A 27,104-nucleotide genomic window follows, 5' to 3' on the forward strand; every position below is an offset into this window, starting at 1 on the left:
TACTGTACATATTCTTATATTCCTTGCTTACTTTATTTAATAATATACCCTGGAGATCATTATAAACAGTATATAGAAATGTTCATCTTTTTAAAATTAAGGTAAAATACACATAACATAAAATTTACCATATTAACCATTTTTAGTTATAGAGTTCAGTGGTATTACGTACATTCATATTGTGTGCAACCCTCATCACCCAGAGAACTCTTTTCATCTTGCAAAACCAAAACTCTATACCCATTAAACAATAACTCCCCATTCCCCCCTCCTCCAGCCCCTGACATCCACCATTCTACATTCTGTCTCTATGACTCTGACTACCCTAGGTACCACATGTAAGTGGAATTATACCATATTTGTCCTTTTGTGACTGGTTTGTTTCACTTAGCATAATGTCCTCAAGGTTCATTTATGTTGGAGCATATGTCAGAATGTTCTCCCTTTTTAAGCCTAAATAATATTCCATTGTATGTATATACCACATATTATTTATCAATTCACCCATTGGTGGACATTTAGGTTGCTTCCACATTTTGGCTACTGCAGGTATGAACATGGTTGTACAGATATTTCATCTTTCTTTTTGAAAGCTCTATGTTATTTCAGTTAGTTGGATGTACCATAGTTTGTTCAACTAGTCCCCAATGAGTTAACATTTGGGTAGTTTCCAATTTTTTTCCAGTTATAAATAGTGCTGTAACAAATAGCCTTATGCATACATCATTTCAAATTTTTGAATCTTTAAAATAGATTCCTAGAAGAGATATTGCTGCATCAAAAAGTAAATGCCAAATTCTCCCCTACATCAGTTACACAATTTTATATTCCCACTAACAACATATGCGAGTGCCTACTTCCCCACAGCTTCACCAAGAGTGTACAGTGTCAAACTTTTAGACTTGTTCAAATATTATAGGTGGAAATTGTAACTTGGTATGTTTTATTTTCCTTTTCTATTGTAATGAATAAGTGGAGCATATTTTTATGTATATGCATCACTTGTCTATTCTTTGTCTATTTTTCTTTCTAGGTTGCTCTTTTCTAATGTTTTAAAAAGCTCTTATATATTAGGAATATAAGAATACACACACACGTGTATAAATAATTAGGAATATGCATTAGGAATATTAGTCCTTTGTGATAGAAGTTCCAAATATTTTTTCCCAGTTTCTTATTTGTGTTTTCATTTTGTGTATGGTCATTTTTGCCATGGCAATTCTAACTTCTGAGCAGCTGGGTGTAGATGAGGTTCAACAGTTTATCAGAAACTACTCTTGGATATAATAACAAATATTCTTCAGGCTCCACTCAGGGAATCCAATAGTATTTCATGTTCGCATCTATCTAAAAATAGCTAGGTGTTTTAACTTCTCCAAGATTTTGATAAAAAGGGTAAGTTTGGGGTCATATCAAGAGGTCACAAAATTGTTGTTCACTTTTTCTGGCTAATTATTATTTCACCATTTTTACATTATATAATCTTAACTAGATTTTCCAATGTCAGTTAATAAAATTTCAGTTTTTTGTTTTTACGGTGTTTTTTTTTTTTTAAGCTTCCTATCTTGCTCTGGTGACATTACTTGGTTAATTTTTTTCTTGCTGCTCTAATTTTTGTTTTAAAAATCTAAATAAGGAAAATATATCATCAGACTATTTTTTTTACAGGATATTCTCTGAATTTCAAAATTGTAAGTAGACTGAAAGGAATCAATCTTGTCTTCCACACAGATGGAATACAAGTCCTTAACAGTAGATCCTCAGAGTTACAGAACCAGAGCCCTTAACCTGGGATCTTTGGATAATCTGTTCATAGGTGGACTTCCAGGGATCTAAAAAGCCTCTGCAATTATAAACAAAACTTCTCTTCTGAAGAGGTCATGGTTCATAAGTTTTTCTTTCTCAACATTTTATTATGAAAAATTTCAAAAATATAGAACAGTTGACAGTGTTACCCTCCACTTAAAATTTACTCTTAACATTTTGCAATATTTGCCTCATTGCAGATGTATTCATATATCCATCCTTTATTCACCCTTCAATCCATCTTATTTTAAAAATGTATTTCAAAGTAAGATGAAGATATCAGTACATATCACCCCCAAACACTTCAGTATATATATCTTTATCTAGAGTTCACTCTTTGTTTATGGTGTTGTGTTTTTAGTGAAATTTACAAACAATAAAATGCACAGAATTTAAGTATGCTATTCAATGAATTTGAATAGGAATATACACATCCAAACCCTTATCAAGATATAAAAAAAAAACACTTTGATGCCCCTGCCCATCAATACTTGCCCCTCACTGAAAGACAACTACTGTTCTAATTTTTTTCACCATAGATTTGTTTTTCCTTGTTCTAGAATGGCATGTAAGTGAAATCATACAGTATATATTTAAAGTTAATTTAATTTAATATGTTTTTTAGATTTGTCTATGTCACTGTATATATCAATAGCACTTTTTATTGAACACCTACTATGTGTCAAGCACTATTCTTAGCATTAGGAATGCAAAGTTTAATGAGGTATGGTACCTGCACTACTGCATTATAGGATTGTAGCAGAGAACTTGGAGGGTTGAGCCAGGGTGCAGGGGTGAAAGAAGAGGAGGTTCCTGATTAAAAGAGTTGCTGAATTAGTTCTTTAAGAACTATCAAGAGTTAGCTTGGCCCAGAAAGGGAGTTTCTAAGGGGAGTTGAGAAGACAAAGTGAATCCCAAGGGGAGGAGTAACATGGAAAAATTGTCACAGTGCTTGCTTGGCAGCATATATACTAAAATTGGAATGATACAGAGAAGATTAGCATGGCCCCTGCACAAGGATGACATGCAAATTCATAAAGAGTTCCATATTTTTCACATAATACACATTCTTTTCAAGTGCACATGGAACATTCTCTAGGACTGACCACATACTAGGGCACAAAACAAGCCTCAACAAATTTAAGAGTATAGAAGTTATCTTAAACATCTTCTCTGACCACAACATCATGAAACTAGAAATTAACCACAGAAAAAGAAATGAGAAAAAAGCAATTACATGGAGGCTAAACAAAATGCTACTAAAAAACCAATGGCTCAGTGATGAAATCAAAGAGGAAACTTAAAAATACGTTGAGACAAATAACAATGAAAACTCAACCATACAAATCTATGGGATGCAGCACAAAGAGTTATTAGAGGGAAGTTCAGAGTAATACAGGCCTTCATCAAAAAAACAAGAAAAATCTCAAACCACCTAACCTACCATTTAAAAGAATTAGAAAAAGAAGAACAAACAAAACCTAAAGTCAGCAAAAGGAAGGAAATAATAAAGATCAGAAAGGAAATAAATAAAGTAGAGGCTAAAAAAACAACAGAAAAAGTGTATAAAACCAAGAGGTGGTTCTTTGAAAGGATAAACAAGATTGACAAACCTCTGGCCAGACTCACCAAGAAAAAAAGAGAGAGAACACAGATATACAAAATAAGAAATGAAAAAGGAGACATAACAACAGATACCACAGAAATACAAAAAAACATAAGGGAATGCTACAAATAATTGTTTGTCAACAAATTCAATAACCTAGAAGAAATGGACAAGTTTCTAGAAGCATACAGTCCACCAAAATTGAATCAAGAATAAATAGATAGGGACTTCCCTGGTGGCGCAGTTGTTAAGAATCCACCTGCCAATGCAGGGGACATGGGTTCGATCCCTGGTCCAGGAAGATCCCACATGCTGTGGAGCAACTAAGCCTGTGTACCACAACTACTGAGCCCATGCGCTGCAACTACTGAAGCCCACGTGCTCTAGGGCCCACGTGCCACAACTACTGAAGCCCACATGCCTAGAGTCCATGCTCCACAACAAGAGAAGCCACCACAATGAGAAGCCCATGCACCACAACGAAGAGTAGCCCTCACTCACTGCAACTAGAGAAAGCCCGCATGTAGCAACGAAGACCCAACGCAGCCAAAAAGTAAATAAAATTTTAAAAAAAGAATAAATAGATAATTTGAACAGACTGATCACTACAACTGAAATAGAATCTGTAATTTTAAAACTCACTACAAACAAAAGTCCAGGACCAGATGTTTTCACAGGCAAATTCTACCAAACATACAAAGGAGAACTTATACCAATCCTTCTCAAATTCTTCCAAAAAAATTGAAGAGGAGGGAACACTCCCAAGGACATTCTATGAAGCCACCATCACCCTGATACCAAAATCAGACAAAGATACCACCAAAAAGGAAAATTACAGGCTAATATCTTTGATGAATATAGATGCAAATATTGTCAACAAAATATTAGCAAACTGAATGCAACAACACATAAACAAGATCATACACCACAACCAAGTGGAATTCATCCCAAGTTCACAAGGATGGTTCAACATACACAATTCAATCAATGTAATACACTACATCAACAAAATAAAAGACAAAAACCACATGATCATCTCAATAGATGCAGAAAAATGCCTTTGACAAAATTCAACATCTATTCATGATTAAAACTCTCACCAAAGTGGGTATAGAGGGAACATATCTCAAAATAGTGAAAGCTATTTATGACAAACCCACAGCCACTATAATACTCAATGGTGAAAAGATGAAAGCCTTCCCACTAAAATCTGGAACAAGACAAGGATGCCCACTCTCACCACTGCTCTTCAGTATAGTATTGGAAGTCCTAGCCACAGCAACCATACAAGAAAAAAAAAAATGTATCCAAATTGGAAGGAAAAAGGTACAATTGTCATTATATGTAGTTGATAAGGATACAAGATTAACATACAGAAATCAGTTGCATTTCTTTACACCAACAATGAAATATTAAAAAGGGAATGTTAAAAAAACAATGTCTTTTAAAATCACAACACAAAAAATAAAATACTTAGGAATAAACCTCACTAAGGAGGTATATGCTGAGAACTATAAAACATTAATACAGGAAATAAAAGAGGGTTCAAAGAAATGGAAAGATATCCCATGTTCTTGGATTGGAAGAATTAATACTGTTAAAATGGCCATACTACCCAAAGTAATCTACAGATTTAATGTTATCCTTATCAAATTACCCACAACATGTTTCACAGAACTAGAACAAATAATCCTAAAATTCATATGGTACCATAAAAGACCCAGAATAGCCAAAGCAATCCTGAAGAAAAAGAACAAAGCAGGAGGCATAATCATCCAAGACTTCAGACAATACTACAAAGCTACAGTAATCAAAACAATGTGCTATTGGCAGAAAAACAGACATATGGATCAATGGGACAGAATAGAGAGCTCAGAAATAAACCCACTCACCTATGGTCAATTAATCTTCAACAAAGAAGGCAAGAATATACAGTGGATAAAGATAGTCTCTTCAGCAAGTGATGTTGGGAAAGTTGGACAGCCACGTGTAAATCAATGAACTTAGAACACACCCTCTCACCATACACAAAAATAAACTCAAAATGGCTTAAAGACTTAAACACATAAGACATGACACCATAAAGCTCCTAGAAGAGAACATAAGCAAAACATTCTCTGACATACAATGTTTTCTTAGGTCAGTCTCCCAAGGCAATAGAAAAAAAAAATGAAAGTAAACTAATGGGACCTAATCAAACTTACAAGCTTTTGCACAGTAAAGGAAACCACAAACAAAATGAAAAGACAACCTACAGAATAGGAGAAAATATTTGAAAATGATGAAACTGACAAGGGCTTAATTCCCAAAATATACAAACAGCTCATACAGGTCAATATAAAAAAAAAAAATCAAAAAATGGGTAGAAGACTTTAATAGACATTTCTCCAAAGAAGACATACAAATGGACAATAGACACATGAAAAGATGCTCAACATTGTTAATTATTAGAGAAATGAAAATCAAAACTACAATGAGGTACCACCTCATGCCAGCCAGAATGGCCATCATTAAAAAATCTACAAAAAACAAATGCTGGGGAGGGTGTGGAGAAAAGGGAACCCTCCTACAATGTTGGTGGGAATGTAAGTTGGTACAGCCACTGTGGAAAACAGTATGGAGGTTCTTCAGAAAACTGAAAATAGAATTACCATATGATCCAGCAATCCCACTCTTGGGCATATATCCAGACAAAACTGTAATTCAAAAAGATACATGCACTCCAATGTTCATTGCAGCACTGTTTACAAGAGCCAAGACATGGAAACAACCTAAATGTCCACTGACAGATGAATGGATAAAGAAGATGTGGTAGATATATACGATGGAATATTACTCAGCCATTAAAAAGAATGAAATAATGCCTTTTGCAGCAACATGGATGCAACTAGAGATTATCATACTAAGTGAAGTAAGTCAGAAAAAGACAAATACCACATGACATCACTTATATGTGGAATCTATAATGACACAAATGAAACTTTGTATGAAACAGAAACAGAATCAGAGGCATAGAGAATAGACTGGTGGTTGCCAAGGGGAAGGGGAGTGGGAGAGGGTTGGGTGAGAGTTTGGGATTAGCAGATGCATTCTATATTATATATAGAATGTATAAAAAACAAGGTCCTACTGTATAGCACAGGGAACTATATTCAATATCCTGTGATAAACCATAATGGAAAAGAATATGAAAAAGAATATATATATATCACTTTGCTGTACACCAGAAACTAACACAACATTGTAAATCAACTATACTTCAATTTTTTAAAAAAGCCCTAAAGAAAGACAAAGAAGGATCAATGCAAGAAGAGGATATCACACTCAACATATATGCACCCAGTATAGGGGCACCTAAATACATAAAACAAACACTAACAGAGATAAAGGGAGAAATTGACAGGAATACAGTAATAGTAGTTGACTTTAATGCTGACTGCAATGGACAGATCTTCCAGACAGAAAATCAGCAAGCAGCAAAGACCCTAAAGTGTACAGTCCCTTTGCTGTACAGTAGTAATGAACACAATATTGTAATTCAACTATACTTCAATAAAAAAATAAATTTAAAAAATCACAGAGGTAAGAAATTGCATGGTTTTCTAGGGATAGCTACAAGTATTTCAGTGTGCCTGAAATAAGTGGTAGAAGATGGAGACAGAGAGGTAGAGACTGGATCATTCTCAGTGTTATTAAGGAGATGGAATATCCTATAAGAAATGGAAAACAATTGAAAGGCTTTAAATGAGAAATGTCATGATCAGATTTGTGTTGTGGTAGCAGCTTTGATGCAGCTTTAATGGCAGATTGAAATGGACAAGACTAAAGGCAGAAGATTCAGGTAATAAGGTACCATTTTGGTTAAAAGATATAAGACCATGATAGTGGGGATGGTAGAAGGAGAGGTTTCCAAAAATATTTAGGTGATAAAAGTAGCAGAACTTGCAATTGATTAGTTAGTGATGGATACCATGCAGTCAGGAGAAGGTCCTGAGAGAGAAAAAGGAATCAATACAGCTCCAAGATTTCTAACTTGCGTGATGAATTAGGAAGTGGTGCTACCCAATAAGATATAGAAGAGAACGAAGGAACATGCTTAAAGAAGGTGATAAGTTAGACATAGTAACTTTGAGATACTTGTAAAATTTCTAAGTAATTAGATATATAAACCTGAAGCTTGTGGGAGAGGACTGGACTAGATTATTAGGTCATTAACGTAAGAGGATGATTATTAAAACATAAGAGGATGAGATTGCCCAGAGAGAGTTAGAAAAAATGAAAAAGGAAATGGGCTGGAGGTAAACCCTAAGGATATAAATATTTTAAATGTTGGTAGAGTAAGAAGGTACTGAGTGAGAAACCGAAAATGAAGGATCATATAGACACAAGCAAAACCAAGAAAGTCCAGTGCCAAGCATGTCAAGAGAGTGAGAAGTTTCAGGAAAGAGAGAGCAATTGACAGTGATAAGAATAGACCTCTAATCTTATTTAGATGTTCCCAAGTCTTGCCTATATCTCTGATATAGCACTTTCAAATTGTACAGTAATCAGGAGCAGTTTTTTCAGGATTACTTGAGATACTGCCTCCCAGGCTTGAAGTCCTCAGTTATGTCCACCAAATAAAACATAACTCTTAACTTTTAGGTTGTGTCTATATTTTTTTAGTCGACATTTATGGCGACCATGGGTAAGGGACCCAGAGCTGATTTCTTTCCTTCACCTGAACTCTACGAGGATCTGGAGCCTTGGTACCAGCAGAGGCCTCGTGCCTATTCGCATCCTCGGGGAGTCCAGAAGAATTCGGATGAGCCTCTCCTGGTTCTAGGCTCTCCCGTTATTGGTTGATGATCCTAAGTTTTATTCGGTGGTGTTAAACTCCTCTCTGGAGGAGTAGGTTACCCTTGAAACTTAGTTTCAAGAAGAGGTACCTGGGTTACCCTCAGTGTAAAAGGCACTGGGAAGATTTTTGCTCAGTTTAGACACTGAGTGGTTTATCCTCAGTTTAAAGACTGGGAAGACTTTGCTCAGTTAAACACTGAGTAAGCTTGGACTGAACTGAGTAATTAGGGGGAAGACTGGCCTATCATTTTTCCTTGAATTGGCTACCTTAATAGAGTTTTTTGAAATAAAACAGAAATCTTATGAGAGCTTCTGAACTCTGAAGAACAGACTGTCTCCTCCTGGCCGGCAACAGCTTTCTCAGGTGAGTGAGAAACTTGCAGGAATGGTGGAGGCAAGTCCATGCAGCTGTCCTATAGGGAAACCCACTAATTTAATTAACAACCTGCTCAACCCGGGATGTGAATAAGAACTGGTCATCCCGCTATCTGAGCACCCATGGTGGTCTTATATGCCACCAGGAGAACCTGAGAAATGTAAGAGGGGGCTGAAACAACTCTGGGGCAAAAGCCTATAGGAGTTAAGATCTCAGGAAGCAACTGGCCCACCACATGATCATCACAATCATCACATTGCACATGATCATCACTAGCAATTTTTATTTCAACAAATTGACCTCAGAATGGGAAATTAAGCTTTCAGAACAAAAGAAAAAGGACGACAGATTGCCAGCTTCCAACTAATCCCCCCAGCCAGGTGTATGTATGTACAAAACTTACAAGTACTTACTTAATTGGGAATTAAAGGAAATCTTACCCTAAAAATAAGGGGGCTCTTTTATGGCATATGAAGTAAAGTTTAAAAAACTGGCTTGACAAAAGTATCTTTTCAGAGTTCTGACTTTAAACAAAGGCCTTCCAGGGGGAACTTGCATTTCTTTTTCTGTATCTTAGAGAGTAAATATTCTAGCTGATCTTCCTAGAGCATTCTGTGTGTGTGTGTGTGTGTGTGTGTGTGTGTGTGTGTGTGTGTGTGTGTGTGTGTGTGTGTGTGAAAACCTGACCTCTGCCGTACTGTTTCTGAGAGTAAACTTTCTGGATCTTACTTAGTTGACATCTTTCTCCACTCTTATAGGGAAGCCTCTTGCATCTTATTGGTTTGAATCACTATTATAATATTTCATTAATGGCCAAATGATGGATCCTTTAAATTGGAGAAACTTCTAAATTGGCGGATTTTCTAGAGTGCTCTCATTATAAACAGCTGTTTTATTGGTACCTATAAAAACAAAAATCAAATTAAAGGTGGAAGAAAGAAATATATCTAATGGTCAACCTAAGAACTTCCTTAGCTTGAGTCAAACAAAGAAAAACATTTGGGAAACTTTATTTGTAGTCTTTGCTTCCCCTCAATAGCTCTTACAGATGTTAATAAAAACATTGGAATAAATTAATGTTAACAGGAAAAAAACATGTAAGAAACTCTAGATACTTTTTCCAGCAAGGTAGAAATTTTTAAAAAGACATCTCAAATGAATAAAGAAATCTTTAGATAGTTATTTAAAATGGGATAAATAAAATGAATATTTATGTGATTACCTAAGGTTAAATGGGCCAAAAAGGACTCCCTACAGGTCCTCAACATTAAAAGCCAACAAGCCTACTTACCCCAGTTTAAAATATACATATATTAAGAGCTGAAAAAAATTTACACTGAGATATCTGACCAGCAAGTATTTGGGGCAACAGTTGGGCCAAAGCACCTGATGTTCCTTGGCTCAACCCCCTCTGGGGATCCCATAGCCTTTTATATAAAAATAGATAAAATGAGCAGGGAATAAAAAGAAAGAAAAACTTCTAGAACACCTCCTGTAAGATCAAAGTTTGTTGATTGGATCCTAATGAAAACTAAAGGTATAAAAAGTGACAGAATTGAGATGAAAGTGTATAAAATTGATATATTTAAATGGGCTTTATATAAGATGGCTATGTCTCTTTGTTTATATTGTGGGATAGGCATGTTTCACTGGGGAATGCTTCCTCTGTGTGGTATTGAAATCACTAGGTTGTGTTTCAGGGGGCTCTGAAGAGCTCCAGTTCTTTATGGCTCAGTGCAGAAAGAATTTAGTGAGAGGCAAAGTGATAGATAAGATGTGATTTATTAGCATAGGAAGCTTGTGAGGCTTACAAATGGGTGGGTGAGAGGGTGCTGCCCCGAGAACATAGTGGGCTACAGTTTTATAATCCAAGAAAAAATAGCGAGGGGGAAAAGACCAACTTATTCCTCATTCTTGAGTAGACATCAAGCTTCCATCATCAGCTCCTCCTCCAGGTTGGGCAGGGGAGTTTTCTTGTCCCTACATGGTCAAGCTGGGACTGTCATGGCACTATGGAAAAATTATTTCAGGTCTCAGTACAATGAAGGTCTTTCACTTTGAAATGTCACCTTTCCATAAATTATTGTTTTTTATGTGTGCAGAGAACATGTCCCAGGGATTATTAACTTACTGAGCTTGCTGGGCAAGATGTGGGTCTCATGCCACAATTGTTTTATTGTTTTGGGGCATGTCTCATGCTTCTGCTGCATGGTTTTTTTGCTAAGCAAGCCTGATTGGTTTTGTGGTTAAGCAAACCCACTTTCTTGAGTGATCATCAACTTACAGGGGTCCCCCATATTTTTTCTTTACTTACAATCCCCTAGTGGGATTAACTATTTAATCACCTAGTTTGTCCCTTTACTCTGTCCCTATCAGTATTATAAGACAAGGCATATAGATCTGCCCCTCAGGAAATATTAATTGAACATACTAAAGGAAACCAATAGGGGTACCTGAGCCATACAAAAAGTAAAACCTGGAAACTAACATTCAAGGGCTAATAAAAATAAAAATAGTGATTTTGCTCTGGGTTTAACTTGTAAACTCAGAAAGAAGGTCTTTGCTGAATGCCTTATACAAGCTTTTGAATGTATGATAAACTAAACTCTAATGTTTTAGAACATAGAGCTCATAAATTTCAGTTTAGTTAGAAATCTTCTCACTGATATAAAATATAGCTGGGCAAGTCAATCTTTTAGTATCCTTTAGGTGACAGACCTGTTCTTTGGGGAATTAAAAGCAACTGTCTTTCTCTTGCAGATCTTTACAAACCAGAATGTAAATTCAGGTCACAAGGACCTGAGACTGAGCCTAATTAGCTCAATCAGGCAGAACCTGACACCAAGGGGAAAAAAATGACAAAGTGGCAGTTTTAAAATTCAAACCAAACTTTACAAATAGTAAAGCCTTAGTCATCTGAGCAAACAACTTTAATGTCTTCCAACTGTTCTTTGTAAACTAGTAAGTTTATATTGTAATACCTGATTCATAACTGGTTTTTTTGTTTTATTTATTTATTTTTTAGTGAAGCCATGACATCTCTAGTTTTGCCTGTTTATATGTCTGTGTACACATTATACATATGAGATATCTCTACCTCTGGAAGGTATTTTCAGAATTGAATTTATAAAGAGCTCAATTTTAAAGTAAGCACATACAAATTAAATAGGAAAGAAACTGGCTAAAATGACTTTCAGGTTCATGTGAACTGGGAAATATTCAATATTAAGTTGATACCTGGTATTAAAGTTAAAATCTGTTGATCTAATAGACATGTCTTTAGAGTCATCAACATTAAGTATAATATTTTATTGTGCCTAGGTTTAATAGAAGTCATATAAGACCTTATTATATATATTACAAGAGAAATAACTTGATATGATGAAACTCTGTAGTAAATTTAACTGAGATAAAAACTTTTTGGTTAACTCTTTAAAAATAATTGTATTTTAGAAATGTCTACTTAAAGTGATCTCTCCAGATATTTGGTCACAAAGTTCTAGTGTTGTTCTAATTTAAGTGATGGAAGTTTATTAAATAGCTAGGTGATTCCCAAATAACATAAGATACTGAGACATCAATTACTAAACAGAGAAACTAAAGGTATTTAGGACTATAAATAAATATGTTTGGTGCCACCCTGAGATGTTCTCTATAAGAAAACAAATGTTTTTTAAGAAATTATCACTGGTATTATGTTTACCAATCTACAGAATGCTAATGTAAAAGACAGTTCATAATTGCTTACTTCTTAGTTTTCACTAGAAATTAAGGTTTTTAAGAGTTGAGGATTCTCATTTAAACATGTAATTAAAGCTAATAGGAATAATAAGGAAACATTTCAGTATTCTGTAGGAAAGTAGAATGTGTGTTTTCAGTAAAGAAGGTATGAGGAATGGAATTACATTTTATTGGGGGAAAGTATGTCTTAGAGCTAGTTGTTTTTGGATGGAAAGATAAGGGATGAGCCAATATGGATACAGAAAGTGATGAGAGATTATGGAAAGGAACTCCGAAGTTTTATGCATGGTCAGGATTAACTAATTTTAGACTGAAGTTAATTAAGTTAATGGATTTTGTTGTTAAGTAAGCTAGTACAAGACTGGAATTTGAACAAAGTTTCTTAGAGTGCTCCTTTTTGATAACAGATTGTGTGAGTTTCTGTGCCCTTAAGTGATCTGTATTTGTTTTGTTTTGTTTTTTTAATATTTTTGTGGCTTTGGTTAAATGAATAAGTATTGTTTTGCAGTGACCTATGATCCTGTTGCATTTTAAAACCTTTTTTATATTTTTAACAAACTTCCTAAATATCAAACTCTAACTAAAGTTCTTTTAGCCTCCAGCTGACCCTGGGTTGCTTCAAAGGGCTTTGAAGGAACCCTGAGATATCTCCGAGAGAAATATTAAACTAATTAAGTTTATTTGGTATGTTAAATTACTTAAAGAACATCGCCAAGTGATTGGAGATGAACCTTAGCTTATAATGTATGGATAAATGTCATTAATATACATATTCCAAAGTTATATTAAATTCCTAAAATCTGATATGCTCTGATATGTTATCAGTCATAATTCTAGTGATTATCTTAAAATGTTATATGTCACAGAAATATCCAATTTTCTTGCCAATTGCATCGTACTCAAATCTTTAACCATACTATTTTAAGTTTTGTCTTTTATAGACAATCATTATTTTACTCTGATGCTTTTATAAAAATGAGGATCTTCAAGAAGACTCATAAAAAGGACTTTTTTAAACAAATATAAGTCTCTGATAGCCTTTAGATAACACCACTGAACTGAGGAACAAATGACGAAGCTCTAATGGAAAATCTGATGACTTCATCCAGATCAACAGGAATTAATTTCATGGGACCAAATGAACTGAAAAATATGGTTTATAACTTTATGACTTTTTGGAAAAATACTAGCTTTAATCTTTGTTTTCCAAAAAAATCTTTCTTCTTATGCTATGTCCTACAACAAGTTGATAAAGTATACTTTTGTAAACAAAGATGAAACATTTATCTTTTTCTCTCTATCTGATTAATCCAGAATTTGGCTTCTCCAGTTGGCTCGCTTGTGAACTTGATGGTTTATTGCAACTGGATTACAATAATTGTTTTAATTTGTTCTTTGTTTCCAAATTGTTTATGCTTTGTGTCTCCATGTTGCACTATTGACTTTATCAGTGTTACTAGCTGTATTACTTATATCCTGTCTATTTTATAAGGTTGTTGTCTCTCACTGTATCCAATGTGTCACCAGGCCTCCAACAAAATTGATGATGTTAGCTAAACATCTTGAGGACATAGATCACATTAATGACTCATAAAATAATTGTAATTATTAGAGAAATGCAAATCAAAACTACAATGAGGTATCACCTCACACTGGTCAGAATGGCCATCATCAGAAAATCTACAAACAGCAAATGCTGGAGAGGGTATGGAGAAAAGGGAACCCTCTTGCACTGTTGGTGGGAATGTAAATTGATACAGCCCCTATGGAAAACAGTATGGAGGTTCTTTAAAAAGCTAAAAGTAGAATTACCATATGACCCATCAATCCAACTCCTGGGCATATACCTGGAGAAAACCATAATTCAAAAAGACACATGTACCCCAATGTTCATTGCAGCACTATTTACAATAGCCAGGTCATGGAAGCAACCTAAATGCCCAATGACAGATGAATGGATAAGGAAGATGTGGTACATATACACAATGAAATATCACTCAGCCCTAAAAAGGAATGAAATTGGGTCATTTGTAGAGATGTGGATGGACCTAGTAATAGTGTAATTCTAGGTATAGGAAGAAGCAAAAAGGGAAAACATTTCCTGAATCATAATAGACTAGTAAGACAGAGGCTCCAGAGAATCTGTAATTATCAACAGGGCCTAATCCAGAAATTAGCACATGGAGTGACATATCAACAAAAATTTTTGCCTGATCTGGGAAGAAACTCTGAGCACCGTGGGACAAAAATTGCTCATGAAATGTCTCCCAAGTATCGCTCAAATTTCAGACCAAGAGGAGGAACTAAGAAATCAAATATTGCCTGCCATATCAGTAAAATAATATATCACAGTCATCAATAATTGCAGTCACCTCTGATGGTGAGCTGGTTAGTCCTGAGGGAACTCAGGAAGGGAACAAAGAATACCTGCCATCTAGCAGGCATCAGACTACAGCCACTCTTGAAGTTGAGCCCTGAGGAAACTCAGGATGTAAAAACACTGGATACTGGCCCCAGGTAGCTGAGGTGTATATCAAAGGAATGATCTCAGTGAGTCCAGACTCTTGCATCTTCCCACATATAGAAAAGCACTAAATTCTTTAAATTGAGATATCTAGCTTTCTTCTATTAACAGTAATCTTTTGTTGCTCTTTGTTGGAAAACTCCTATATATCCTAGCTCTCCCCTCACTTCCTTGGAGCAGTTTTCTCAGGGTTACTTGAGATGTTGCCTCCTGGGCTTGAAGTCCTCAGTATGTCTGTCGAATAAAACATAACTCTCCAAAAAAAACTGTACAGTAATCAACACTTTATCTGAATGCTTGAATTGTATTATAAGTTTCGCCAGGTCACCGACATTCTGTTTGACTATATATTCTAAGAACCTAACATAGTAGGTACCAAAAAAATACTTGAGGCAAGACAATTGAAAAGTATCAAATAGCACTGGCAATAGAAAGTCTTTAGTGATAATTAGAAAAAGCTTTCATAGAGTGGCATGGAGCAGAAGCTAGACGATGGGTGAAAGGAAGGTAAGTTAAAACAGCTAATATAGAATATTCTTTCAAGAAGTTTGAAGAGGAGAGAAAGATGGGAAGGTAATTTAATGGTTGGTAGTTATGGCTGAAGGAAGAAGACAGTAGAGAAGGAGACTATATTTTTGTTGTTTTAATAAATTCTACAAATTAAAATATTTTATGCCAAAAGAATTTAGCTTTTACTAACTTTCATGCTTTAGAATTTAAATATATATATTTTTTGTTTTAAGTTAATGACAGAATAATAAAGTGTGCACATTGTGTTTGTACTGTGCTTAGATACTGTTTTCGTTATGGTCATTGAGTCTGTTTCCTTTCTTCTTCAGAATCCTGCCATCAGTATAGAAATGAACTGCATCGATCTATTACAAGTAGAAGGATATAATTTGATAGCTGCCGGAACCTTAAATGGTGTGATCATCTTATGGAATTTTGTAACATCTACTGTCAAAGAAGTGTGAGTTGCATTGTTTCCTTAAATAATATAATCATTTCCATAAAAAGTTGCACTGCAGAAAAGCCAAAGTAACATTCAATACTTAAAAATAGAAATACTTAAAAAAATAAAGCAATAAATAAAAGGGATGATAACTCTCTCAAGGAGGCTTTCCTGGAGGTTATGTTCATGAGGAGACTATGTTCTAAGTGTCTAAATCCCAGAATGATATGAATAAAGTGAATCTTAAGTATATGTATTCCCAAGTGCTTCTACACTTACTCTTCTTGAGTATGTACTAGAGTATGTACATGCTTTCCATGTATAATCTTGTCTAAATTCATAACTTAACAAATACTTAAAATACATAATAATTTAAAATAATAATCTCATAGCTTCAAGCACACATATCCAATTGCCTACTGGCAATTATACCATCTGGATTGCCAACAAGACCCTTAAAGTCCCACATGCCCAAATCTTCTTCCCAACCTACCCTCCCCCAAAACATCTTTTCCTATATTCCCATTGACACCACTGTCTACTCAGTCACCAAAGTCAAATGGTGAGAAGTATTCAAGAGGGGTTTTCCTTCTTATTCATCAGCCCAACACATTACTACAGGTCAGTATTAACAAGGGCATGACATATGTAATTCTACATCTCAACCAATTAAGATTTGCTCTGTTCCACAAACTTTACTCTCCCCTTGTAATCCATTTCTAAATGTCCTTACCATTGGTTATGAAGGAAATAATGTAACATTGTATTATTTGTTATGGATGGATTATAAATAATAAGCTTTCCCCAGTTGTGTAATTGGGCTCTAAACAAGGGCCATGTATGAACACCTTATGTCAAGAGAGTTTGTAAAATTGTACTTTGAGGTACAAGATAGCCAAGAACTTTAACAATGAATTAAAAATAAAATCAATTCTATCTAAGCATTTGGGGGAAGGAAAGAGGTTTAAAAGGAGGAGAGAAGAGAGTCAGAGAGGACAAGGGAGAAGAAGAAAAAAAAGCAAAAGAAATCTCTGCCTGTCTAGCTATAGTACCTTGCGTACATCTACCTGGACTCCATGACCCTTTCCAGTCTATGTCAGAGTTTTCACTTTCAACCAAGTTTTGGGAGGAAATAGTCCTTTCTTTTTCGATTCTGGGTATATTTTCCTTTGAACCTTTAGCTGAAGTATCTGTTTCGGCAGAGCCCTCCTCTGTACCTCAGCTCAGGTTCTACTAGGCCCTGCCGCTAGAATTCCTGTCATCCTTCAGTTCCTTCCCTTCAACCCTTGCCCTTAGGCTTTTCTCACAGACTGTATACTTGTCATTTTATTCCTATATCAATATACACTGCACAATTCCTCACATTCTTATTAATTCAGTTCTCACATTGTGTCAGCTTGTGTATGACTCACTACTTAGGGAAAACATATAGACTAAAAAGGCAAAGACCATAGTCCTACTGTCACAACTTAAAAGAGAGGGCAGCTCCCCTGAGAATATTCCCAACTCAAAGGTGAAGATCTTCCTTGTTGAAGTGCTAAGCATTTTACCAAGGGATGCATGCAAATCCAATACCCAATCAAAGAAAAATAACTGATGGTAATGGGTCATACACAGTGTCCTCTTCCTATAACAAGATGATTATATAAAAACAATTGATTTAGAATCACTGGAGTATTTCACAGAGCATATAATTTAACACAGAACTGTCCAAGGTAATTTAGGCCTAGTTTAAAGACTCTAAAGTTGAACATGGTTTCCATATTCCTGGTGGGGGCCATCTCTACCTCTACCTCAAACTTTGCTTTAAGATCCCTTCACCAGTCAGGAAAAATAAGCTTTCTCTTTCTGTTCAAAGCCCCATGCTTTTTTGGGGTGCAAACTAGAAATTGTTGTTGCTAATGAATAGTCCACTTCACCATTCAGTTCACCTGCAGAGCAGAAATATGTAAAAAGTTGAAGCTCAACAAGTCGTCAAACTCACAGGCTTCTCTTTTGAGCTTGGTTCACTCCCCAGGAGGTCCTTCATCACTTGTCTGTCCAAATTAGCAGAGGCAATTTCCACTAAAGGAAAAAGAACAGTTTGCTACAAGGTCTATTTGCTATAAGGAATGTCAAGTGTGGCTTAAAAGCCTACCATGAAGTGCCAGGACAGGCAGTGGAAGACCATCACTCTGCTCCCAGGAAACTGCCTAGGAAGGTGTTCTTGGGAATCTGGGCTAATGGGAGACTAAAGCAGCAAGAATAGTGTGATCACCAAATTACCTGCTTTTCTTCTCCACTTAATTATAAGCTACTTGAGGGTAGTAACTACATTTTATTCAAATTTCTCACTCCACTTATTCAAAGAGTAGAAATCTATTCTTTAAACCGTATGAAACTACCAGGAGGTTATATAAGCTCACTCTGTGAACTATAGGTTGAAAAAATAGACAAACTAATTGACTTAAAAGACTTCTAAGCACTAAAAGATCATGTTGTTATACAGAACCTTATTAAGGAAGGTATGTTCAGATGCTATACCTATGGGTTTTCTCTCCATATTCAATGAACATTTCAGGAGTTGATTAGCTCTGCATGGGATATATGATATAGTAATGTAAATTACCACATTTGTAAATTTTTATCATGTAAATGTATGCTTATTCCTAGGTACAGACCTGAAGATTGCTTCACTGTGGACCCTGACTTGGATCCTAAACGCTTTAGAATTAATGACATATTGTTTCTCTTTCGTAATCCTGAATGTGCAAGGTAACTCAGTACTTATTGATCAAGAAATACTGTCTGGGACTTATGTGGATGATATAAAAAGAGTTCTCCTCATCCCAGCATTTAGGAAGGTACAGTTGATGGAAGACGTAGTTGGGCTGACTAGTTGGCTTCAGCTTTCTTCCTTGTTATTGTTTTTGTAGGTGGATGGTCCCCAGGAAGATTTAATTTGCTGTGTGGGGATCTAATTTCCCTTACCATTTCAGTCCACAGCTCCCTTTACAACAGTAGCAGAGAGGGAAAATGCTCACTTGACAATATTTGTAGCCAAAAGACAACTCTATGAGCACCGATGTAAAGCAGAGAAAAGGATTTATAGGGCAAATATGAAAGATCATATGGCAGAAGTTTTCATATGACATCTACTATAGCTGAGCAATCTTCATTTCTGAGAGAGCAGGGAATTTTTTTTTAAATTTTAAGCAAAGGTGATTTTCCTGTTTGTATTTGCTTGAGAGCTCTGATTTCAGTAAACAATAGGCAATGGTAAACACATCTCTGGAGAGAAATCAAAGGCTTCTGTACTATCATCATCCAGAAGTGAGCCAGAATGTAACACCTTCCCTACTCCTTGACTTGAAATGTTCTTACTCTGAGAATATTTTTAGGACCTCATCTGTATATATCTGCACCAGAACCCTAAGCCAGTTTGCAGTCCATTCTAGAAGAATTGGAAACTGTACAGCAGAAGTTACCAGGTTTTCCAGGTCTCCCCACTGCCACCCCACTCCCCACCATTTCAGTGTCAGAGCCTCTGGGACAAAATCTAGCCTTAATAGTGGGACAGAGCAGATTTTTATTTCCCACACCCAGGCAGTATCCACAGTATCCACACCAGAATCCACAGACGATGGCAAGAGTAATCACCTGAAATTAAAACAGAGGAGAGCGCCCTTTGAGTATGATAGATTATCTTAACTTTTCCTTTTTGGGCTTCCTCCCTCTCCTTGTAGGAGATCAAGTCAGGATTCCATATGTTCTTCATCCCAATGTGATTCTAGCAAGGATCCACAGAGTAGTAAGGTAAGCAAGAAATAAGGAGAGTATGTCTTCCTGTTATACCCAATGTTGGTTCAAAAACAGTGATTTGTTGCATATAAGTCCCTCCTCTGCATGTATGTAAAATCTTTTTTGTTTTCCCTAAAAAGCAATGTCTAAACTGTCTTCATCTTTTTTTCCTACTTTTACAAGGCTTTTATATCTGCAAATAATCATGAAGAAAATAAATTACATAGGCTACTTTTAAGTTCATAAAATAATAATTTTAGACTATCTCTTTTGCTAAAAAGTATTACACAATTACACACATTTTACAGAGGGAAGAGACGGCATGTAATTACATAATGTAATGTAATGCCATGGTTTTCAAACTGTGTTCTCAGTTCCAATTTTATATATTTTTACACATTTCATTTCTAGTTAGGATTTTGTTTGAAGGAAAGTTTTCACTGCATAAATTATTTTAAAAGCACTAGCGCAGTGGAAAAAAATAAGCTTGTAAAGATATGTGTCAGACAGACTTGCACTTAAATCCAAGCGCTCCATTTATTATCTGATTAGCTTTAGAGATGTCACTTAATCTCTGAGTTTCTGTTTCTTCATCAATAACAAGGGAATAATAAAACCTAAGTGGCATGGTTGTGAATGGAATTAGAGATCATATACACCAAGAACACAGCATGAACTAGGTATTTAATTACTCTCGTTATTATGCTACACTGGAGCCACTAAGAAAAGGTTGTGTTACAAATACCCTATTTATGAGCATGAAGATCTCTTAATACATCTTTTCAAAGAATTAATTAAAAAATAACTTTAAACCTAATGCTTAAAAAAAAACAAACTTTAAACCTAATGCTTAGAGATATAAATTTAACTATGAAAAAAATCTATTCATCTGGTATATCTCATTTCCTTCCAATGTCATAGAAATATTATCTCTTTTTCTCCCCGAATTCAGGGAGGCAAACAGAGCATACATGACAGTGAGGTTAAAGGTCGGTATGAAATCTCCTCTCTTCCTTATAATAAAACAATTCCTTTGCAATAGGGAGTTTAGGTGATAGAATACTTCTAATTAACATATATTCTTTTTGTGACTAAATGTTAAGGTGCTATAGGATTCAGTAGTCTAAGAAGCAGAATTTCCATTTGGATGATACCTTTTAGTTACTAGTTCGTTAGTTAGTTACTACTAACTCTAGATTTTAAAAATCCAAAATATTACTGAGCTTCTTAGTCTCCAGCCCATTTCCCTAAAACTTATACTAGATTCATAAGCCATTTTGTAATGTGTAAGACTTATACTGGATGTATATCTAGTTTTAGCTGCTATGTACAGTGCAAAGGCTTTTTCAATAGAATCCAAAATGAGCCCTTTTAGTTTTTCCCAGTGATACAGGATTCCATTTGTTAATGGTTTTTTGTTCTCTGCCTGATTGAAGTTCTCTGGGATTAAAAAAATTCTAGACAAAAGAATGTGGTGGTTTTGTTGTTTTGTTTTGTTTTGTTGCTATTTTCTTACCTGCCTCCTCTTTTACATTCTATAAAATTTGAAATTCCAAGTATAACAAACACTGGTAACTCACTAATTTTCCAACAGGTGAGCAAAAAGATGTCACAGTAGGTGAGCAACAGCCAGTGGACAAAAAACATCTGGAAAGCACCAATTTAATAGATACTCAACCACCTATCCTTGTCACTGCACATGAGGATGGACATCTCCGCTTGTGGACCTTGGAGGTGATGAGGCCTGTTATTTTCCTGGAACAGCAAAGAATAGGAAAGATAAAAAGGATTATTGAATAAACCTTAGCCTTCTAAGGTTCTGTATAGCATCTAATTCTATTATTGTTCAATCTTTTAGCCAAAATCCTAGTTTTTCAGCCTGCTCACTGAAAATACTGCTCAAAATTTATAATAGGTCCGTTTTGTAACTCAGAAGATCAAATCATCAACACTGCTAAGACAACTACTGTATTTCAAATCTTTCTTTACATTGAGCTATGAATACAACCCACCATATATTTCACTGGATATTTAAATAATATTAGATAATATTAATGATGAATATATCATTAAAGAATGTAAGAACACTGAAATGTTGAATATACATAAACTTTTAGTTATCCAAACTATTGGAAGAAGTTATTACATTAGTATTAAGAGTCCTTAAACATTTTACAGTGAAAAAATAACTTTCATGTACTAAAAGATTTTAAATGATTTGGGGGTGGAAAGTGGGGCAGGGTTTGAATTGGGAGTCCAGAAATGACAGAAGGAAGGATCTTGAGTAGACTGATGATGATGACAATGAAATTCTTAGAGAGGCAAGGGAGGGAGCACCACTTGTAAGGCTCCTTTCTAGAAGGAAACCCAGAAAACAGCAAGTTTTGTATGGCAGATAGTGAGATCCAGCAACACAGAACAGCATAGCTGTCTGTTGGATAAAACCTCCCAGTTGATCAGTTGACTCTAACTTATCAGTGAGAAACTCTTGGCTTGAAAATGCTACAAAATATTGTAACAATAATTTTCCCTGAGATGATCCTGGTATTTGAGCAGTGCTTTTTTTCTTCCCCGATAGATAAATAATAGAAGTGTGAGAGCAATAGAAGGACAAAAGATTATATCCAACTAAATCACAGGAAACAAGTGGCAGATTCAAATTTTTTCTTCCTAAGCTTCGATGTTTAATCTCCAAGTAGAGAAATGTATATGAAAGTCCTTCCCAGTGATAACTTATACTAAATGCCTAAAAACACTGCCAAATTTCAATCCTTATCTTGCGCCAATATTCAAAATTAGATATTTCTGAAAAGGCGAATACAATATTCTCGCTTAAAATAAGTGAGATACACGTAAATCTGAAAAGAATGTTTATTTGAAAGGAGAATATGTCACTGGAAAAGGGTTGAGGAACTGCATGAAAAGGGTCACGGGAAGTGAGCAAAAACAACCCTCCGGTATAGAGGTGGTCTGCAATAATCAGTCTAAATGCTTATAATTATGATAATAGTTGTCTCCATTTTTATGAATATTTAATTTCAAAGAAATAAGTCCCTATAGATAATTTCAAATTATTTTTATTACAAAGAAGAGAATCATGTTACAATTAGTAGACATAGTTCTTTGGATAAATTATTTATCGAGAAACTCAACTCCAATATTGATGTTTTATAGAATTTATTATCACACTTTATACAGGGAAGACTACTGAAAGATATTCTACCTTTCACAAAACATGCTGCCATTTCTCTGACATCGCTGTGTACTGACTCATGTACCAGGATACTACTGACTGGAAATGTGGGTAAGTCACTACTCTTATGTAGTTGGTCACAGGTATCTTAACAAACTACATGGTATAAAAATGGATATAGGAAAATATGTGACATTTATTGAGACAAAAGGAAGGATGCCCAAGCTGCCAAATGAACAGAAGAATGAATGAATGTCAGGAAAACCTATTTCATTCCTAGTTCTTTATTTAAAGTAAGACATCTATTTCTTCTGTCTTTAAATTGGGTATAGGACTACCCATCCCCTTACTTTACATGTTGGGAAGAATGTAAAGTTTTCATTTTTAATCTTAAAAGGGTTATGTTGCATTAATCTTTATTCTAAAGGGAGCAGTGTCATGAATTAGAGAAGAAAGGGATTATTTTTTCTTAATAGGGGACTTTTTATATTTATTGTTATAACTACTACAGTTGGTCTTAAATCTTTCATGTAACACTATTCTTTCTTTTAATGCTTCCTTTCTATTTCCTTTCTTCTGTCTTTTGAATTAAGCCTAAGTTTCCTTTTCTTCTTATACTTTGAAAGATTATGTATATGCATAATCTTATGCACATGCATATGTAAATACAATTTTTAATTTTACTAGTGTTTACTTTTAAGTTTTAAAAAAACAGTTTATTAGAAGTTAGACTGAAACCTCATCTTTCCAGGTAAACAGAAAGCTTAGTCTACATTACCTGTCTCTTTTTCCCACAGCCACCCCTTCACTTATTATTTGCTAATGTAATCTTGAGATTTGAATCCAGATACTGCTATTACATTAATATTTAAATTTTACATCTCCTCTTTTAAAAATGTTTTTTCATTTCAAAAGTTACCTGAAAAAGCCAGACTCATCAAGAAAAAAAAAGAGAAAGGGCCCAAATCAGTAAAATCAGAAATGAAAAAGGAGAAGTTAAAATGGACACCACAGAAATACAAAGGAACATAAGAGACTACTATGAACAACTAAATGCCAATACAATGGAAAACCTAGAAGAAATGGACAAATTCTTAGCAATGTACAATCTCCTAAGATTGAACCAGGAAGAAATAGAAAATATGAACAGACAAATTACCAGTACTGAAATTGAATCAGCTGTTTTAAAACTCCCAACAAACAAAAGTCCAGGACCAGATGGCTTCACAGGTGAATTCTATCAAACATTTAGAGAATAGTTAACACATATCCTTCTCAAACTATTCCAAAAAACTGCAGAGGAAGGAATGCTTCTGAACTAATTCTATTGTACAAGGCCAGAATCACCCTGATACCAAAACCAGACAAAGATATGACAAAAAACAAAAATTACAGGCCAATATTGCTAATGAACACAGAGGCAAAACTCCTCAACAAAATACTAGCAAACTGAATCCAGCAACACCTTAAAAGGATCATACACCATGATCAAGTGGGATTTATCCTACGGATGCAAGGATTCTTCAATATACGCAAATCAATCAACGTGATACACCATATTAACAAATTGAAGAATAAAAACCATACGATCATCTCAATAGATGCAGAAAAAGCTTTTGACAAAATTCAACACCAATTTATGATAAAAACTCTCCAGAAAGTGGGCATAGAGGGAACCTACCTCAACATAATAAAAGCCATATGTGACAAACCCATAGCTAACATCATATTCAATGGTGAAGAGCTGAAAGCATTTCCTCTAAGATCAGGAACAAGACAAGGATGCCCACTCTCTCCACTTTTATTCAACATAGTTTTGGAAGTCCTAGCCATGGAAATCAGAGAAGAAAAAGAAAAGGAATCCACATTGGAAAAGGAGAAGTAAAACTGTCACTGTTTGAGGATGACATGATACTACACATAGAAAATCCTAAAGAAGCTACCAGAAAACTACTAGAGCTCATCAATGAATTCAGTAAAGTTGCAGGATACAAAATGAATACACAGAAATCTGTTTCATTTCTATACACTAACAACGAACTATCAGAAAAAGAAATTTAGGAAAAAAACTCATTTACCATTGCATCAAAAAGAATAAAATACCTGGAATAAATCTACCTAAGGAGGTAAAAGACCTATACTTAAAAAACTACAAGCCTCTGACGAAGGAAATTGAAGATGGCACAAACAGACAGAAAGATATACTGTGTTCATGAATTGGAAAATTAGCATTGTTAAAATGACCATACTACCCAGGGTAATCTACAGATTCAATGCAATCCCTATCAAAATACCAATGGCAGTTTTTCACAAAACTAGGGCAAATAATTTTAAAAATTTGTACAGGAACACAAAGACCTTGAATAGCTAAAACAACCTTGAGAAAGAAGAACAGAGCTGGAGAAATCATGCTCTCTGACTTCAGACTATACTACAAAGCTACAGTAATCAAAACAGTATGATACTGTCAGGGGGAAAAAAAAAAAAACAGATACATAGATCAATGGACCAGAATACAGAGCCCAGAAATAAACCCACACACTTATGGTCAATTAATTTATGACAAAGGAGGCAAGAGTATACAATGGAGAAAAGACAGTCTCATCAATAAGTTGTGCTGGGAAAACTGGGCAGCTACATGTAAAAGAATGAAGTTAGAACACTTTCTCATACCATATACAAAAATAAACTCTAAATGGATTAAATATCTAAACGTAAGACAGGAAACCATAAAACTCCTTGAGGAAAACATAGGCAGAACACTCTTTGACATAAATTGTAGCAATATATATATATTTTGTATCTGTCTGCCAAAGCAAAGGAAATAAAAGCAAAAATAAACAAATGGGACCTAATTAAACTTAAAAGTTTTGCGCAGAGAAGGAAACCATTGACAAAATGAAAAAACAACCTAAATGAATGGGAGAAAATATTTGCAATTGATATTAACCGTATAAGGGATTAATATCCAAAGTATATAAACAGCTCATCTGAATCAACATAAAAAAAAAAAACCCAAAACTGGGACTTCCCTGGTGGGGTCGTGCAGTGGTTAAGACTCTGCACTCCCAATGCAGGGGGCCTGGGTTTGATCCCTGGCCTGGGAACTAGATCCCACATGCATGCTGCAACAAAGAGTTCATATGCCACAACTAAGGAGCCAGTGAGCCACAACTAAAGAGCTGGAGAGCTGCAACTAAGGAGCCCACGAGCCGCAACTAGAGTCCACCTACCACAACTAAGACCCGACGCAACCAAATTTAAAAAATAAATAAATAAATAAATAAATCCAATTTTGAAAAATGGGCTGAAGACCTGAATTGACAGTTTTTCCAAAGAGGACATGCAGATGGCCAACAGGCACATGAAAAGATGCTCAACATCACTAATCATCAGCAAAATGCAAATCAAAACCACAATGAAAAAAAAAAAAACACAATGAGATACCACCTCACACATGTCAGAATGGCTAACATCAAAAAGTTTACAAATAACAAATGTTGGTGAGGATGTGGAGAAAAGGGAAGCCTTCTACACTGTTGGTGGGACTGTAAATTGGTGCAACCACTGTGGAAAACAGTATGAGTGTTTCTCAAAAAACTATATATAGACCATATGACCCAGCAATTCCACTCTTGGGTTTATATCTGAAAAAAACAAAACTCTAATTCAAAAAGAGTACACCTAATGTTCATAGTAGCATTATTTACAATTGCCAAGATATGGAAGCAACCTAAGTGTCCATTAACAGATGAATGGATAGAGAAGATGTGATATATATATATATATATATATATATATATATATATATAGTGGAATACTACTGAGCCATAAAAGAGAATGAAATTTTGCCATTTGCAAAAACATGCATGGACTTGGAGGGTATTATGCTAAGTGAAATAAGTCACACAGAGAACGACAAATACTGTATGATATCACTTATATGTGGAATCTTAAAAAAAACTAATGCATATAATAGAAGAAAATAGACTCAGAGATATAGAGAACAAGCTAGTGGTTACTAGTGGGGAGAGGGAAGCAGGGGGTAAGATAGGAGTAGGGGATTAAAAAGTACAAGCTATTATGTATAAAATAAATAAGCTACAAGAATATATTTTACAATAAAGGGAATATAGCCAATATTTTATAATAACTTTAAATGGAGTATAACATTTACAAATTGTGGATCATTATGTTGTACACTTGTGACATATAATATTATACATCAGTTATATCTCACTTTTTTAAAGTTTTAAAAATGTAGGCCTGTACAGATTGTCTAGCTTC

At 35.0% G+C, this 27,104-nt stretch overlaps 1 protein-coding gene, 1 long non-coding RNA gene and 1 other non-coding gene across 4 annotated transcripts in view; 2 read left to right on the forward strand and 1 right to left on the reverse strand.

The window, feature by feature from the left end:
• WDR64 (WD repeat domain 64) overlaps positions 1–27,104 on the forward strand; it is a 151,920-nt gene that overhangs the window by 91,338 nt on the left and 33,478 nt on the right. For both annotated transcript variants that reach the window (XM_036837824.1, XM_036836998.1), the window contains 6 exons: positions 15,732–15,862; positions 18,497–18,598; positions 19,570–19,639; positions 20,577–20,613; positions 21,219–21,358; positions 22,823–22,928. In XM_036837824.1, the coding sequence (XP_036693719.1) occupies positions 15,732–15,862; positions 18,497–18,598; positions 19,570–19,639; positions 20,577–20,613; positions 21,219–21,358; positions 22,823–22,928 (586 nt within the window). The remainder of the gene's footprint in view (positions 1–15,731; positions 15,863–18,496; positions 18,599–19,569; positions 19,640–20,576; positions 20,614–21,218; positions 21,359–22,822; positions 22,929–27,104) is intronic.
• Positions 2,755–2,860, forward strand: LOC118887608. The gene has a single exon (XR_005018088.1). It is a non-coding gene; the product is annotated as a U6 spliceosomal RNA (small nuclear RNA).
• On the reverse strand, positions 10,407–19,607 carry LOC118887740. Its single transcript, XR_005018214.1, has 3 exons — positions 19,484–19,607; positions 17,829–17,908; positions 10,407–10,637 (listed from the first exon to the last, which is right to left on the reverse strand). It is a non-coding gene; the product is annotated as an uncharacterized LOC118887740 (long non-coding RNA).

Source organism: Balaenoptera musculus, chromosome 1 (assembly GCF_009873245.2).
Source record: "Balaenoptera musculus isolate JJ_BM4_2016_0621 chromosome 1, mBalMus1.pri.v3, whole genome shotgun sequence".
Taxonomy (NCBI): Eukaryota; Metazoa; Chordata; class Mammalia; order Artiodactyla; family Balaenopteridae; genus Balaenoptera; species Balaenoptera musculus.